At 43.2% G+C, this 16920-nt stretch overlaps 2 protein-coding genes across 2 annotated transcripts in view; one reads left to right on the top strand and one right to left on the bottom strand.

Moving 5' to 3' along the window:
• The window catches only part of LOC118793487 (phospholipid-transporting ATPase ABCA1-like), a 37416-nt gene extending 28680 nt beyond the window's left edge, over positions 1 to 8736 (top strand). The window contains exons 33-50 of the mRNA XM_036551698.1: positions 141 to 173; positions 263 to 368; positions 458 to 532; positions 1129 to 1298; positions 1790 to 1967; positions 2325 to 2440; positions 2554 to 2698; positions 2806 to 2929; positions 3133 to 3262; positions 3366 to 3486; positions 3755 to 3817; positions 3921 to 4027; positions 4229 to 4370; positions 4844 to 4978; positions 5401 to 5504; positions 5635 to 5727; positions 6077 to 6320; positions 6920 to 8736. Coding sequence (XP_036407591.1) covers positions 141 to 173; positions 263 to 368; positions 458 to 532; positions 1129 to 1298; positions 1790 to 1967; positions 2325 to 2440; positions 2554 to 2698; positions 2806 to 2929; positions 3133 to 3262; positions 3366 to 3486; positions 3755 to 3817; positions 3921 to 4027; positions 4229 to 4370; positions 4844 to 4978; positions 5401 to 5504; positions 5635 to 5727; positions 6077 to 6320; positions 6920 to 7057 — 2224 coding nt within the window. The 3' untranslated portion in view covers positions 7058 to 8736. The remainder of the gene's footprint in view (positions 1 to 140; positions 174 to 262; positions 369 to 457; positions 533 to 1128; positions 1299 to 1789; positions 1968 to 2324; positions 2441 to 2553; positions 2699 to 2805; positions 2930 to 3132; positions 3263 to 3365; positions 3487 to 3754; positions 3818 to 3920; positions 4028 to 4228; positions 4371 to 4843; positions 4979 to 5400; positions 5505 to 5634; positions 5728 to 6076; positions 6321 to 6919) is intronic.
• An 86-nt stretch (positions 8737 to 8822) lies between these two features.
• Positions 8823 to 16668, bottom strand: LOC118793488 (protein NipSnap homolog 3A-like). The gene is made up of 6 exons (XM_036551699.1): positions 16539 to 16668; positions 14342 to 14549; positions 12912 to 13070; positions 11778 to 11927; positions 11296 to 11382; positions 8823 to 10042 (listed from the first exon to the last, which is right to left on the bottom strand). The coding sequence occupies exons 1-6, from the start codon at positions 16614 to 16616 to the stop codon at positions 9966 to 9968; spliced, it is 759 nt and encodes a 252-aa protein (XP_036407592.1). The 5' UTR covers positions 16617 to 16668; the 3' UTR covers positions 8823 to 9965.
• Positions 16669 to 16920: the final 252 nt, after the last annotated feature.

The raw sequence follows: 16920 nt of genomic DNA, 5'->3' as shown, positions 1-16920 counted from the left end.
AAAAACAGACATCTGTAATGTCTTGATTTGTATAGAAATGTAAATTATAGAAATCTGAATTACTGGAATTTGAATTACTTTTCAGTGCTATAGAAATCCTGAATTAATTGCATGAATTGTTTTTGTTTTCCCCCCCACAGTTTGAAGAACAAGATTTCGGTTAATGAATTCAGGTATGTTTTCTAGCTTTATGGTTATTTCTGTAACTTCACTAGCTTTTCACCCTTAGAGTGGTAAGGTCACATCGATGCGTTTTACACAGGTATGGTGGATTCTCCTTGGGGGCACGCAGCAATCAGGTTCTCCCACCAGCCAATGAGGTCATGGACGCCATCACTCGAGTCAAAAGGATCTTCAGCTTGGAAGAGGTAAATGCTAAGTGTGCTCCTACTGTGTCACTCCCAGGTAGCCATTTTCCTCCCAGTACTTAATGTGTGTTTGTGTGCCCTCTCACCAGGGAATGGCAGCTGACCGCTTCTTAAAGAGCTTATCCAACTTCATCCAAGGACTGGACACAAAGAATAACGTCAAGGTTAGAAATGCTTGTCCTCGCTCTGCCTGTGCAGAGTGTCCCCTCGTACCGTCTGTGTGGCTGAGTCTTATCATCGTGCCTGATGCTGCTGGGAAACCAGCCCTCTGTCCATCCATGTGTAACTTGTTCTTTGTTCCACAATTTCATTGCATAACAATAACTTGGAAGAATCAGGAACTGAATATTGAAATTTTTTGTGCTTCTTTTGTGGGACTAGGAAAGTTCTGTCTGCCAGGAAAATGCTGGGTTACATTATTAATTCATTATGTCTCATGCTATATTGACCCCGGGAACAAGCAAGTTCTGTCTTTCAGAATAAAAGACACTGATGAGAAAATACAAGGGCACAATTGTGAAGGGTCTAGTCTTTTGACTTCAGTAGCCTGAATGACAGTTTATCTGTTGACCATTGTGCTAGACTGTGTTGAGGAATCAGAATCCTGACTTCCCGTTCTGACACCAAAACAAGATATTTATTTTGCTCAGTGTTAAGTTTCGGTTCCCCCATCTGTGATGTGCACGAGTTGACCTCGGAGCACCCTTCATTCCCCTGCGGTGTCAGACCAATGTGACCACTCTTTCTTCTTCTCTCCCAGATCTGGTTCAATAACAAGGGCTGGCACAGCATTGGTGCCTTCCTCAACGTGATGAACAATGGCATCCTCCGTGCCAATCTGCCCGAGGGCATGGATCCCAGCAAGTTTGGCATCACTGCCCACAACCACCCACTCAACCTCACGAAGGAGCAGCTCTCTCAGGTTGCACTGTAAGTCCACATAGCCTCCTCCATTGTCATTTGTGAGATTTTAGTATGTGTCATAATATGTACAATGACAGCATCAGTAGGTGGTGGTTTCATTCATGGTAATGGTCCTGTTAAAACAATGCATTACATTACATTACCTTGTTGGCATTTAGCAGATGCTCTTATCCAGAGCGACTTACATAGGTTAAAAATTTCTTTTACATGTTACCCTTTTACATAGCTGGACATTTACTGAGGTAATCATGGCTTAAGCAAGGGCCCAAGGGTACAGCAGCAGTGCCCCAGCAGGGAATCGAACCAGCAACATTTTTTTTTACAAGCCCTGCTCTTTACCACTACACCACACTGCTCATCTGCTGTGCTTTAGATACAGTGTGTCATATTCTGTGCAACATTTTTCCTAGTATAATGGAAAATACTTATGTTCCAGCCTTACTGTGATAATTTATCACCAAAGACTACATAAATTTCACCTCAATGAAATCCCGCAGGATGACCACCTCAGTGGATGTGCTGGTGTCCATCTGCGTGATCTTCGCCATGTCCTTCGTGCCGGCCAGCTTTGTGGTGTTCCTGATCCAAGAGCGCGTGAACAAAGCCAAGCACATGCAGTTCATCAGCGGAGTGCAGCCCCTCCTCTACTGGCTGGCCAACTTCGTCTGGGATATGGTGAGTCAGGGTGTTGCCGTGAGAATACAAGCATAATATGAGCACTAGCTTCAGACGCTGGATATATTTTCTCAATGTTGCATCACATTACATTACATGCATTCAGGAGACACTCTTATCCAGAGCCACTTCCAGCGCAACAGAACATAAGTGTATCCGTTCATGTTAAATGAAACCACATTGTCATAACAGGCTAAAAACACTCCCGGACCACTGAGTTTGAGCGTAACACTATTCAAGCCCTACCTTAAGTTAACTCGTGCAACCTGACTAAACAAAGAGAAGCCAAGTGTACTACAACACAGCAGTCACTATGTAATGGCAACTCATGGATGTCCATGTCTTTCTATGTTCCAGTGCAACTACATCGTCCCTGCCACACTTGTCATCATCATTTTCATCTGCTTCCAACAAAAGGCCTACGTTTCCTCCACCAACCTGCCAGCACTAGCTCTATTGCTGCTGCTGTATGGGTGAGTATGACCGCCAGTGACCAGCCAATGGGAGTACCGTACGGAAGGCCACATATCTCTGAGTCGTGTGTGTGAGTGTCCAGGTGTTCCTAACATGCACGCTTGTGTTCCAGGTGGTCCATCACCCCGCTGATGTACCCCGCCTCCTTCTTCTTCAAGATCCCGAGCACAGCGTACGTAGCTCTCACCAGCGCCAACATCCTCATCGGCATCAACGGCAGCATCTCCACCTTTGTCATGGAGCTCTTCGGTAACAACGTAAGTGGCACTCATTTGCAGGTGCTCCTTGCAGAAGTGCAAATCTGTGACTTATGAGGACCAGAACAAACCTAATCTCAACCGCCAAACCTCTTCTTCCTGGACAGGAGATTGGCGGTATCAATGACATATTGAAGAACGTGTTCCTCATCTTCCCACACTTCTGTCTGGGCCGAGGCCTGATCGACATGGTGAAGAACCAGGCCATGGCTGATGCCCTTGAGAGATTTGGTAAGATATGTTGGATCAGTGCTGTAATGGATGACACATAAGGAGCCATTGTGCTCTTCTACAATCCTGCATCAACAATCACATGTACTAGAGGGGCCCCAATTTTATTTCAGTTTTGCTTGCTGCTAAATTGTATAACTAAATCCACGCAGTGCATTGTGGGAAGGGTTCTTCTCTTATTGCTCCTTTCTTTCTCTGTCTAGGTGAGAACCGCCTCCGCTCACCACTGGACTGGGATATGGTTGGCAAGAACCTCTTCGCCATGGCAGTGGAGGGTGTGGTCTTCTTCTGCATCACCGTCCTCCTCCAGTACAGATTCTGTGTCAAAGCCAAGTAAGCATTCCTTATGTTCACCTACACCCTGTACAACAACACTTCACGTGCACTCATCAGTCATAAAGACAGGAACACTACTAACAGCCCAACTGCTCCACAGGGCGCCAAGTGCCAAGCTAAAGCCGATCGGTGAGGAGGATGAGGACGTGGCCAGGGAGAGGCAGAGGATTCTGAATGGAGGGGGACAGACGGACATTCTAGAGCTCAGACAGCTCACTAAGGTAACAGGAAATTTCATCAGTGCTTTGGAAAAGAGAATTGGATCTTACTGTAGATGACATCCATGCTAACTTTCATGAATATCCGCAGAGGATCATACAAAGGCATTGAAAGTGGTGCATTATTTGTCATTTTAAACACTATGTTGTCAAACTTCTGACTTGCTGAGCAAAAGGTGAATTAAAGAATGGAGAAATTTTCCCTAATTGAAACAGTACGTGAAAGCAGTATTAACTTGGTGTGAATCTAACTGCGGTGTTGCATCTGCAGGTGTATAAGAGGAAGAACAAGCCAGCCGTGGATCGTCTGTGTGTGGGGATCCCCCCAGGAGAGGTGAGCTCTGCCCCCACTTTCATTCTAGGATGAAATCATTAGAGATGTGCATGTATCCACCCACAGGATGGACAGCAGAGTAACTCTGTTTGCGTGTCTCCAGTGTTTCGGCCTGCTTGGTGTGAACGGGGCTGGAAAGACAAGCACCTTCAAGATGCTGACAGGAGACTCCACAGTCACAAGAGGAGAGGCCTATTTGGCTGGAAAGAGGTGCGGGTGCAGAATGAGTAATAACCCAAACAAAAAGCTATTGCCCTGTGTAGTTCCCATATACCAATATATCTTTCTTCTATTTTGAGAAAAAAATCTTCAATTTAGAATTTTGATTTAGAAACCACTAAGAGTTTTAGTGAGAGCCTGCTTCTTTTCCTCTGGCTTCAAGCTTGACTGTGATTTCTCTTCAACTGACAGCATCCTGACAGAGATTGATGAGGTGCACCAGAATATGGGCTACTGCCCTCAGTTTGACGCCATCAATGACCTCCTGACGGGCAGGGAGCACCTGGAGTTCTACGCCATCCTGCGCGGCGTGCCCGAGATGGAAGTCTGTGAGGTGAGGTCACTGCAAGAGCTCTGCACAGGAACCAGCCATTCATCAATCAGTTTCTGTAACATGTGGCCATTTCCGTGCAAATTCACACTTCCATATTGAGACTGTTTGATGTGAGGAACTGTGCTACGACAGAATCCAAGGAAATTTCATTCACTTTTCATTTCAGTATTGTCATTGAGCAGACGCTCATATCCAGAGTGACTCACATAGGTTACAGTTTTTACATGTTACCCGTTTATACAGCTGGATGTTTACTGAGGCAATTCTGGGTTAAGTACCCTGCCCTACCGTGTCAAATGTCAAAAGTGTCAGGCGATTTGGAATTTGGTATAAGAGACTAAGCAAAGCTCCTACAGCTTCATTTGAGATTTGCCGACTCAATGTAACGAAGCACATATTAGCCACCTTTTTTGACAGCGCTGGGTGAGCGGGTGGTGCAGGAGCCTGATTTCTGTTTTGCCCGCGTTTCCCAGGTTGCTGAATGGGGGATCCGTAAGCTGGGCCTGGTTAAGTACGTGGATAAGGCGGCAGGGAGCTACAGCGGAGGGAACATGCGCAAACTCTCCACCGCCATGGCTCTGATCGGCGGCCCCCCTGTGGTCTTCCTGGTGAGTACTCCCCATGTGCACAAACACACACACGCATACATGCCCACTGTGTTCCCTCTGTGGAGTGGAACGCTCCCTCATATTGTGCTTGCACATCTGAAATTGTGGGGAATTTGTGATTAAGAACATATCAACGACACAACTATCTCATTGCTTAGTATTCTGAAATTATTGTGAGATGGGGGTGTGCAGCAGGGCCTACAGCAGTGTTTCACAGCCTTGGTCTGTGAGACCCTATTGTCTGTAGTCATGTATGGAGATAAAGCAAAAAAATAATTTTATATTAAGATCATTAAAGGTATTAAACTTTTTTGGATAACAAACAAACTGGCTAACAAAGATAGCTGGAGCAAAATCCAGCATACCCATTGGGTCTTCAGAACTGGGGCCAGTGTTAACTAGGCTGTGCTGTTTTGTTAAAGGACGAGCCCACCACTGGCATGGACCCCAAGGCTCGCCGGGCCCTGTGGAACTGCATCCACAGTGTCATCAAAGAGGGACGCTCTGTCGTCCTCACCTCACACAGGTAAGAGGGGACCGATAATGCAAATACTCCATGAGACCCCATGAATACATAGCCTAGCCCTGTGGGAGGGGTTGTAGAAGGAAGGATTTCTCAGGCCTAAACGCCACGTTTCCCCTCCTTGTGTCCACAGCATGGAAGAGTGTGAGGCCCTCTGCACCAGGATGGCCATCATGGTCAACGGCAGGTTCCGCTGCCTGGGCAGTGTCCAACACTTAAAGAACAAGTAAGTGACTGATAGTATACTTGGCTTCCCTTGTCTAGTCAGATTGCACAAGTTAACTTGGGGCAGGGCTTGAATGGTGTTAATCTCAAACTCACTGGCCTGGGAGTGTTGTTAGCCTGCTCTGATACCATTGCTCATTCAACTTCAATGGATACACTTATGTTCTATTGTGCTGTAAGTCGCTCCAGATAAGAGCATCTGCTAAGTGAATGTAATGTAATGTAATGTAAGGCAAGGGGAATACTAACAATAGGGCTACTTCTTTGAGGCGGATGAAGCCTCAGTGAAGGCCAAATGAGTCACTGTGGAACGTCCTTGTTCATAACACGTGTCTCTCCTGACTCTATAGATTTGGAGACGGGTACACCATCATCCTGCGGGTGGCGGGCCCGGACCCCGACCTGGAGCCCGTGATGAAGTTCATCGAGAGCGAGCTCCCCGGCAGCACGCTGAAGGAGAAACACAGGAATATGCTGCAGTACCAGCTGCCCTCCTCCCTCACCTCCCTGGCCCGCATCTTCAGCATCCTGGCCAAGAACAAGGAGCAGCTCAGAATAGAGGACTATTCTGTGTCCCAGACGACTCTAGACCAAGTAAGACACGGCAGCCTAACCACCTATGTGTGGGAACAATTCAATCCACAGTGCCACAGGACTTCAAAAGAAATCATATAAAGAATAATGCACTTATTCGTACTGACTTCATAAACCTAGTCCTAAATTAAATTATTTATTTGACTTATTTATCCAGGTGACTGTACGGCATTAGAGGATGCAAATTCAGAATGAAACAGGGCCGCAGTGTAGCATAGTGGTTAAGGAGCAGAACTCGTAACCGAAAGGTTGCCAGTTTGATTCCTCACTGGGACACTGCTGCTGTACCCGCAAGGTACTTAACCCACAATTGCCTCAGTAAATATCCAGCTGTATAAATGGACAACATTGTAAACTGTAAGTGATGTAAGTCACTCTGGATAAGAGCATCTGCTAAATGCCAATAATGTAAAGTAATGAAGTACAATCAATGGCATAGTGCCCTGCAAGTACAAACCACAGCATAACGCACTGCAAGTGCAAGCAGCAGCATAAACTCCCTAAGGACCCTGCGGCTGCACAGAGCAGGGGTGATGAAAGTGGGAGGCAGTAAAACAGAGGCTCATCTGTATGTCGTCTCACCGATGTCTCCTTCACAGGTATTTGTTAATTTTGCCAAGGACCAAAGTGACGAAGACTCTAAGGACATTTCAGTCAACAGCAAGGACGCCGTGGTGGACGTTTCACAATTAAGCTCCTTCCTGAAGGATGGGAAAATGAAGGAAAGCTTCGTGTGATCTGACGACTTCTTCAAAACTGGAATAACAGAGAAAAGGTGTTTTCCTATTTAGTAGCTGTTTTTATTTTTTAACTTTCAGCGGAAAGCGTGTCGGAAGAGAAAGGGAAATGGAAGCACGCTGCTGAAAAAAAACTCAATGCAAGTCAATGCAAACATTCTACTTTGGAGTTAACGAGGAAGGGCCCTGTGCCCCTCACAAGCTTTTAAGAATAGAGGGTGCAAAACTTGAATATACTTTAATTGATTCCTCTGCTATGGCACGGTGATGCAATAGCGTGGTGCCTTTGTTAAATTGGAGTTTGCAACATTTTCCACAGTGTGTAAAATTCCAATCATTTACGCGAAGGATAATAAAAGGAAATTCAGTCTGCTCTCTTTTATACAAAGTACAGACTGACGCTGAAGAATCACAATCATTCTTGTGCTAAAATGTGGCCAAGGGGCTTAAAAGAGAAAATTTGATCTTTCCATTTAATTTTTTTTATACGTGCCTTCAAACACTTATACAACCAAAATTATTTGTCAGTTGTGGCATTATTATTGAACTGTGGTTTCAGTACAGTGCCTTTGGAGATACAGCCTTTGTTAACACTCCAAATCAGAAAGAAACTAGAAATATTAAATGCCAAACATAGAATGTACAATACAGACATTTATTCATAGTATATTTTATAACTTTTTTATTGTTAACAAGAGTAAGCTTTAATCAGCATTTTGCATCAAATACCTCAGTAAATTGTCCTGAATTTCTAATAACTGTTCTAAAACCAGTCTGGGTTTTTCTGTTGTAGAAAACCTTGTGTAAACTGTGGTAAAACATACGTGAACACAAGGAATATATGTTGTAACAGTGACAGTTAGTGCAGGCAGCTCTTCTCTGATGTAAATCACACTGATACATTCTTGAAGTGTTTCGGAGTGTTACATGCATTTTTTTAGTGCTAAGACCTGCCCACACGGAGGTGAAGCTGCCCTGCTGTCTGTGTTAGGTGTCTGACCTAACTTCACAGCATTCTGTGGATTTGGACCTTTTTTTTCCTACTTGAAGCAGTAAAACACTTGCAAGAGAACACAAACAATTCAGCGTCCATCTCATGTGTTAAGTGTGCAATTCCCGTATCTTGTGCTTGATAATCATGTGGTAGAATGCAAGGCCGTGTGCCATTGTTGTCCACCAAGTACTCTGACAAACTGTCACTTTTTGTAACCTAAGGCATTTTGCCATTGTGTTCTCGTTGATTCCATATCCATAACACTTTCATTCTCTGGACCTGACACACAATGCTATATTGCCACCTTGGTGACCAATGCTGGCAAGCTCCATTGATAGTTTGAAATTCTCTTTCATTGCCTATGCAGGCAGAGTGTCTGAGCAAATCAAAATAAAGTTAGCATCTCATTGGTCGTGACAGGGGAATGGCATTTTGGTCAGTCCTTCAGTACAAGCACTTTATATACTGTCTTTATTAGGATGTATTTGCACTGGAGAACAAGCAGACAGGATATACACAACCATTTGTTATTGATTGAAATAAAAAAGATAATTTGGGCCCTTCCATGGTCAAAATTCCTTGTTTAATATGTTTACTTTTTAATATATCACGAATGGCTGTGGAAATGTCTGTTACTCATCCTGTACAGTACTTATTATTTACAAAATAAAATGTGACAAATCTTCTTCTGGTCAGGTCTTTTATTTCATTTCTGTAAATGGAAGGCAAGATATTGCTTGGTGCTCATGAGGCCAACACTGAGGTATGGGAGGATGAAACACTGACAAGAACATGCTGAACAGACCAACACCATCTCTAACATATACACTTAGCTCTAGAGTATTGTTCACCAGCACAGTGCAGCTCATTTGGGTTGGGGGGAAGTGCAGTGAAGCTAAATACCTTTCAGGAATTAAAGGCATGTAACAGACAGATGCAGAACATGGCAAGATATGGGGAAAGACCAGTATTTTACATAGAGGGGACAATAGTAAGCTGATCTGCAGCTGTTAATGGAACACACAATTCTCAGTTGTCATGAAGAGTAGTAGGAAAAAATAGGATTCTATTCAGATAACTGGACTAGGAAATTCAGATCACTACGTTTCATCTTGATTTGAATTGATCAATTGAATAGATTTGATTTTAATCATTAGCATTTTAATAATGTAGTCAATAAATTTTTCCAACAATTTAAAACTTTAAACACTGTTTTAATATCATGTCACATTGCAGCATCAGTGCTTACTATATTCATGTTCACAAGCTATGCTCATGCTTAACACAATTTTACAGATGGATGCACATGGTTACAGCAGGAAATGCATGTACAGCTTCCAGTAATAAACCCGATTTCACATGTCACACAATGATTGGCACTGAAAACTAGGTTCATTATCGTTCAACTATCGGTCAACTAGGTGAAGTGAGAAATATCTTTGCTTTACAGCTGAACAAAGATATGTTTTCTTTCATACAGTCCACAGCAGTCTGCATGAGTAAATGAACTTTGTTCTATGAAAGTGTGGGTTGATCACCATGCTATCTACGCTTATCTTCTACTGAGATAAACGGTAATAAATGCAGCCAACAAATGTTTGTGAATCTGTGAAAAATTATATGGGTTCCAGTGCTTAACTGTGATTTCACCTGAAAAGTTACACTCTATAAATAGATTTAAATACCATAAAGTGCATTTTATTATGTTCAACTGATCTTTACGGCATAAATGACAACCTGATCTGGTAAATGTCATCTCAAATGCAAAGAGCTAAATCAGCACTGAATTTGGTTTATCTGTCAACTCAATAGGAAATCACAGAGACAGCACATATTCCTCATATGATCCTGTAGTCGGTTTAAACATGGTAAGGTGCTGAGTGTTCATTGGGTTGCTGCATTTTACCTGGCCATTCATTGGAGAGGGGAGAAGGGGGTGGGCAGCAAGAGCTTGTTTCTCTGGAGCTCCAGGTACGTCACACTCTCTCTCACTGTGGGCACAGTAAGATAGTGGTAAGCATTGGAAAACAGTTTTAGGTTTAGATTTTTAGGTTTGAAATATGCACGGGCTGCTGCATGTCTAAATTCAAAATCAACATGGGAATCTAGTTTTACACCATGTGATGGATGGAGATACAGGCTTTACAAACCAAATGGACACCCACTTAAAGTTCTTGATGAAGGGTGGGCATATACCACCAGTGCTACAGAAAATTCCTGGGAGCTTATTAGAAATAGCATGGGGATACATGTATGTTCACAGAATTTTGATGCAAAATACATTGAAGGTGAAAAATACAGCACTTTGAAAACACATGTGAAACCCATTTCACAGGTGGACAAGTGTGGACATGCTACTGCAAACTCTCTCACAGTGCAGGCATGTATGCATGCGAGCTCAGGACTGAATAAAGTACAAGAATAAAGGTATGTAACCAGTGATCAACTGCTATTTAAAATCACGTGCCAATGATAGATTGGCAGTTTTATCCAGGATCTTCTGTCTGGAATTTTATTCACAACAGCAGAGCCCATTGGACATATTCACTCACTCCCTTTGTTTTACCACACAAAAGGGTCATAGAGGTCAGACTGAATCTGTGCCACAGTGTAAAAAGTCTGCCAGATCAACATGCCTGTTTCTGGTGATGTCTCCCATGCCTGGTGTGGACAGCCTTCACCTCCATTTGAAACGGAATGTTGTTCATTGTTAGGTTATGTTAACTGTTAAAATGTTAAATGTTCAAGGGCCCCTCTTCTTCTAACCAATCCAAACATACTGATAGCAGATCACTTCATCAATTGCATCCGAATCTGTTAAGTGTTAATTGTGTAACTGACAGTGTAATTATCTGTGTTTGTGAAGCCAGCCATTGGTTAACAGGCCACACCTGCCTATCAAATGCACATTAAATACAGGAACGTGGGTGCTGCTAGCACACTTTTGTGAGCAGCTTGTGGCCAAGGCTGCGTTCCTTTGCTTTGTACTGTAAAATAAATGATTTGATTTTTTTAAGCTTGTTCCTTCTGTTCTTTTGTTTTCAGTAAATGGAGAGCACGTACACTGCAGGATGAGCAGCTGCTTTTGTGGTTTGCACACAGGGAGCATCACAGCACATTCCTGCATGCCTGCACCAGCATTGCAGAGCATCCCAGATGGAAAGTTCACAGGACAATGCATGTAGTGGTGATGTACCGGACAGAGAGAGTTGGGTAGGATGGGGAGAAAAGAAGGCCTCTTTACCTGCTGCCACCACCCTGGCATCTCCGTGAGCCATGTGCCGGATTGAGGCCCGCTTATCGGGACTCTCGTACCACCACAGGACATGCACTGCGCCAATCAATCACCACAAGATGAGAAACAAGTGGTTAGAAACACTGGTAAAGAGCTTACAATAAGACTGATTTCCACACAACTCTGGGAATAACAACGACAAGTATGTACACAACAGGATAACTGTGGTGCCTGAAGGACTAATGAATAATTACCCCATGTAAATGCAAAGAAAACGTGGAATATAAACTGTTCCATGAACCTTTTTGCTATATTTACTAAATCAATTTCGTGCAAGCAAGGCGCTTTAGTATAGTAACACACAGATGGTAGCACATATCTATCTTATCCTTAGAGCCATTGTAATTCTCCAGCTGATACACACTTAAGGTTTTGACCTGTGCGTGCAGACTGTGAGCTGTGGACCACACAAACTCCCCAGTGGACCTCACCTCGGTTGAGTAGTCCGAACTCGCTGTGGAAGACCCCCACAAGATGGGAGTACTTCGCCCTGGCGTGAGTGCTGACGGCTGCCTGGAAGGCCTGCCCCCACACTGCCGGACCCCCTGGCTTCATTTGAAAGGTTGCAAGCTCGTAAACACCTGCAAAACACACACGCACCGATTAGCCCATGCACCGTACAAGAAGGTACAACATATAAAGGGGGTAATTCAAAGTCCTTCACTGGACACAAGGACATCACTTTGCCCTGACAGAGAAAAAAAAAGCTATGACCTCTGTTCTGTCCTGCCTGTTGTTGCTCTTTTTCCATGCATTTGGAGGTCTCTACACTCCCTGCTACTGTATATGTTTGAGTCAGACTACCTGCATGGAACCTTGAAAATCCATTCAGTTCGACAAGCTTCAGATATTTAATCTTCTAAGTCTCGGAAAATAAAACGTTTGACTGGAAATGACAAATGAATGACATGTTGCTGCTGACTAACAGATATACACCAACATATTCACATCTTCATACTTTTAATCAAATGAGGCATTGCTTCTCCAAAGGTGAGAGCCTGACCCAAGAGAGGGGTCTATAACGTGTTCGATGATCGTGTCCGAGACCCAAAACTAATGGCCGGCTCATCAAATGGCTCTAACCCTTCGTCTACGGACTAATGGACAGTGCGTGGTTTGCTTATCAGAGGATCATTAGATTTGTGTCCATATTTCCTGTGCCAGAGTGGCAGAGATCTCTGCTGTAGCACTATCAATCATGTAGACCTGGCAACAGCCAGTGCCATCTTATTCCCCAGAGAGTCACACCACGGCAGTATCACTCTGGACTGAGAAAATGTGCTTATAATCAGTGGCCCTCAAAAATAACACATCAGCTGTTTATCACAAAAATCACAACCCCAAGTCACACTTAAGTACATGTATAAGGTTATGACACACATTGAAGGAGGACGTATTGTGACACTACCACCGTGTTAAAAATACCTCCAGAAATAGACACATACTGCTCTTACTGGTGCAAAGTTCAACAATGTTTTTTGTGCAGATAGAGCCACCGGAATTCTGTTGTCAGAAGAAGGACAGATGAATGTAGGTTAACAAGAGGCTATTCCCCTGCACTCCACCTTTCATAGGGGGTTTCTCAATCTTGCTCCAGGGCACCAGGTAGGTGACCTCGTTGTCCTGAGACGTCAGCATGGGCAGGACCTTAGAGACGTACTGCTCGATCCACTGGGGGTCCTTTGCCAGGGCCGCCCGCACGTTTGCCCGCTGTGTATAGCTGTCTGTGAGAACAGTGTCGTAGAAAGAGAGAGGGAAGACAGAACATGTGATTTTGATGGGAATTTCCAGCCACCATATTGACTGTCTATTCACAGCACTAAATACCAGTGTGAGCTGCCTTGCATTAGTGCAGACTGCTGGAACGGCAATGTCTGCACACACTGCACAAAATGATCTGACTAAAATAGCTGTAATGCTATTTATTCTTTATAATTGCTACAGACACTGGACACAGAGCATGAGAGAGAAAGTAGCAAACACTTCAGCCAGCGCTTCTATCAGTGTTAAAATGAACTGGACTACCTCACCTGTATTTACAGACAACAGTATTTATAGAATCGACAGATTCTCACTGGCCTCCTATCTAATGCATCTGCCTCTGTTGATTCTATCAACAGAATGTAATTTTTGGATTTTGCTACTTTCCCAACGTAAACATAGGATACCAGGTTTTATACAAAATTGCCTAAATACAATCAACATATAAGTGAGATTTTACACAGTAGATAAAGAAAATATATAATTATCCCTTGTTAGATTCCTAGCCTGTGGCTTACATTATATGAGAGAAGAATTTGCAAGAGCATGGAGAGAGTTGTCTTTGACTCTGTACAGTTTCAATCCTGCTCAGTTTCATTACTAAGGGTTCTCAAGGTTTTACTGAGCCCAACTATTTGTGCTTTTCCATTTTTTGTTGGCAGAATTCCACCAAGATTGGCTGTTTCACTGCAGTCCCTCCTGAAGGGGATTTCTGGGATTGTTGACAGCGAAGGGAAAAATAACTTAATTCTTAATTCATTTGTACACATGCTGTTTTAATAATGCACATTTCAAATACTTAGAGAGGCTGGCTCTGATCTGATGTTTTCAGTGGATTCAGTGTGTTCCAATACCCATTTTTTTATTTTTTCTGACCAACAAAACTGGGAAGATCAGAGAATACACTCACACCTGTAATCCTCCAGTTTAATTACAGTAAGTACTGGATGCTTCTCAGAAAAACACAACATTAAGCTCACAAATGCTTTTTGAAGCTTTTGGAATTTTAAACGAGAGTTGCCACCTGTGACTGAGACTAGTGATGCTGGCACAGTCAGCTGAACTGGAGAGAAAAAACAGTGAAGAGTACATGCCACCTCTTTGTGCCCCAGCAGGGCCTGGCTCACGCTGCTGGCTCATGCAGCACTGTCACAGTATGGATCCCTTGCTTGAAAGAGAGATGGACTGTTAGCTTTGCTTTTCAGTAGGCAGGCTACAACCGTGCTCTCCTCACCATACTTCCAGATCTGGAAGACCTGGTTGAGGCCCCCGTACTCCACACTCCAGTAGCCCACGAGCTCCGAGTGCGCTGTACGAAAGTTGATGTTCTCCTCAGTCAGCTTGAGGAAGGTGCTGGTCTTCTCTGGCTTGATGTAGTACGTACGGAACTCATAGAAAGTCCCATGCTGTTGCTGGGGCCCTGTGGAGATGCAGGCCTGAAGCTGAGGATAAAACAGAAAGGAGAAACACTGACACCTACTGGTGTGATCAAGGTACTACATAAATAGGACATTCCAGGAGATGCATGCACATTGTTATGGAGGCCCTTGCATAACAGTTTGTTTTTCATGTAAACTGAATTGATTGTTTGCTTGATTCTATTTACAGTGACATTTGTTTTACTGCAACGGATATTCAAGCCCTTAACAACCTCCGAGGCTGTCCACTCAGTGGAAGGCACAGCAACTTTGAGCAGGCTGAAGCATTTACAAAATCCAGGGACATTCCTGGAATTTTAGACACCTCAAATACCACCGATAATCATGAGTTCACAAAGTAAGCTATTTTTGGGCTACTATACTCAAGCATGATCTTGCAAGATTATGAACGACTAAATGGAGCTTAAATATGCCAGTCAGAGTTCTAACTTATTCACTTTTGTCTTTAACATGCAACACTGCAATACTGCCTTAGCTAAATGATACTAATTCAACATATCACTATGTCTGCCCAGGACACTTGATGATTACCCTGGCTGATAACTGCTTACATTACGTTAGTTAATGTCAGACTGAGGACTCTGCTGAAAAACAGATGAGGCATCTATGGAACTGGTTCACCCAGGCACCTTTTGTCTAGTTCATTATTACATTAAAATGTGGAACTGCTATCTTAAGTGAATTATTGTGCCAATTTGTGTAGAAACACCAGAAAGATCACTTCATCGGTCAAGGTCAGTACAGTTGTTTTTTTTAATTCTACTCTAAGACTAGATTGATCTTTATAATGCAAAGTGTCACTTTATACTTTATCACCTAATCATCCAGAAACCCAATAGTAATAATAATTGTAATAATAATGATGACAGCGATGATAGCAATGTATCACATTGTACATCACCTTTGTAAGGTTCTCAAAGTGCTTTACAGTAAAGAGGGGGACTCACCTCAACCACCACTCACCACTCAACCACCTGGGTGATGCATGGCAGCCATTTTGCACCAGAATACTCACCACACATCAGATGAGGTGGAGAGGGAGGAATTTATTTATCCTATTAAAACAGGGGATTATGAGATAACCAGACTGGAAGGACCTGATTGGGAATTTAGCCAGGACACGGGGGTACCCCTTACTCATTGTGGGATTTTCAGTGACCACAGAGTGCCAGCTAACCCAGTTTAACCCAGAGGTAATTAATCACACATACATTTACCCTGAAAAACAGTTGCCCTGTAAAGCAACTTGACAGGGGCACATTTTGCTGCTTGGCATGGCAGCTCTGGGTGTTACTCATCTCCTTTCAAATTGCAAAACTGGATCTTTCTTAGTGAAGCAGGGTACGGACATGTGAATTGAACTGGGTAAAGAAATTACGACTGTGAATTATCGGCAAGTTAGCAGGTCAGAAGGTCAACCACAACTACTCCCGTCATCTATGACACGCCCCCAACACACACACACAGCTACTACTATGCATGTTCTGTTATTTTTGAAACTCCAGATTCCAAAACAACCTTATGTAAATATCGCAAAAGGTAAGGTACTGGATTAAGGTGTGGTCCAGATGATCCTGAGCCAAAAACTAAATAAAAGCAGAATATATAAGGAATATAAAAGTTTGTAACTACATATGAATAAAGTGAAAAGGAAGTAATGATCCGATTACCAGAATTAATCTTCACTTCATTACTTAGCTTCCTTCCGTGCATTTATTAATTTTACCCTTAAAGAGTTGAATTAAAAATAGCGATGCTGTATGCACAATCAACTAATGAAGACAATGCAGTGACGACGGCTTTGTTTAGATAACAACATACAGCAGTTGTTAATACATCGTGGTTTTAAGTTGAGCATACACCAGTTGCTCTTTTACGGAATAAAAATCCATGAACTGACAAAGCTTAAGTGGCACCTTTCGCTTGATTCCATCGGAGAATCAATGTACGTCGACCCTTCATAAAATTTAAAACAATGAAAACATAACTTACCTCTTTTATATTATTCGCAGATTTGACATTTTTGGAGAAAATGAACGTTTTCCGAAGCGCGTCCCTTACTCTTAACATCCTCTCTGAAGCAGAACAGCTTTCTCATGTGGCTCAAGATAACAAACGCATACTACGGAGGCCGGGAGGACATCCACTGCGTTGCTACGTGACTTTAACCCCGTCGCGCTATCTCCGGGACCAGAAGGTGGAGCTGAGGTCGCGTCACATCGCGGCTGCGTGTTTGTACGTTGAATAGTTTGTGTGTGTTTGTTCGTGAAGAACATATGATTTTTGACTGAATAGATCAAATCATCTCAAAATCCTGTAAAATCCAATGCGTTTGTAATACACGTGAGGAATATCAGTGCCTTGCGCATGATTC

This window comes from Megalops cyprinoides, chromosome 18 (genome assembly GCF_013368585.1).
Source record: "Megalops cyprinoides isolate fMegCyp1 chromosome 18, fMegCyp1.pri, whole genome shotgun sequence".
Classification (NCBI taxonomy): Eukaryota; Metazoa; Chordata; class Actinopteri; order Elopiformes; family Megalopidae; genus Megalops; species Megalops cyprinoides.
Note: the sequence above shows the minus strand (reverse complement) of the source record. Positions and strands in the feature narration are given on the sequence as shown.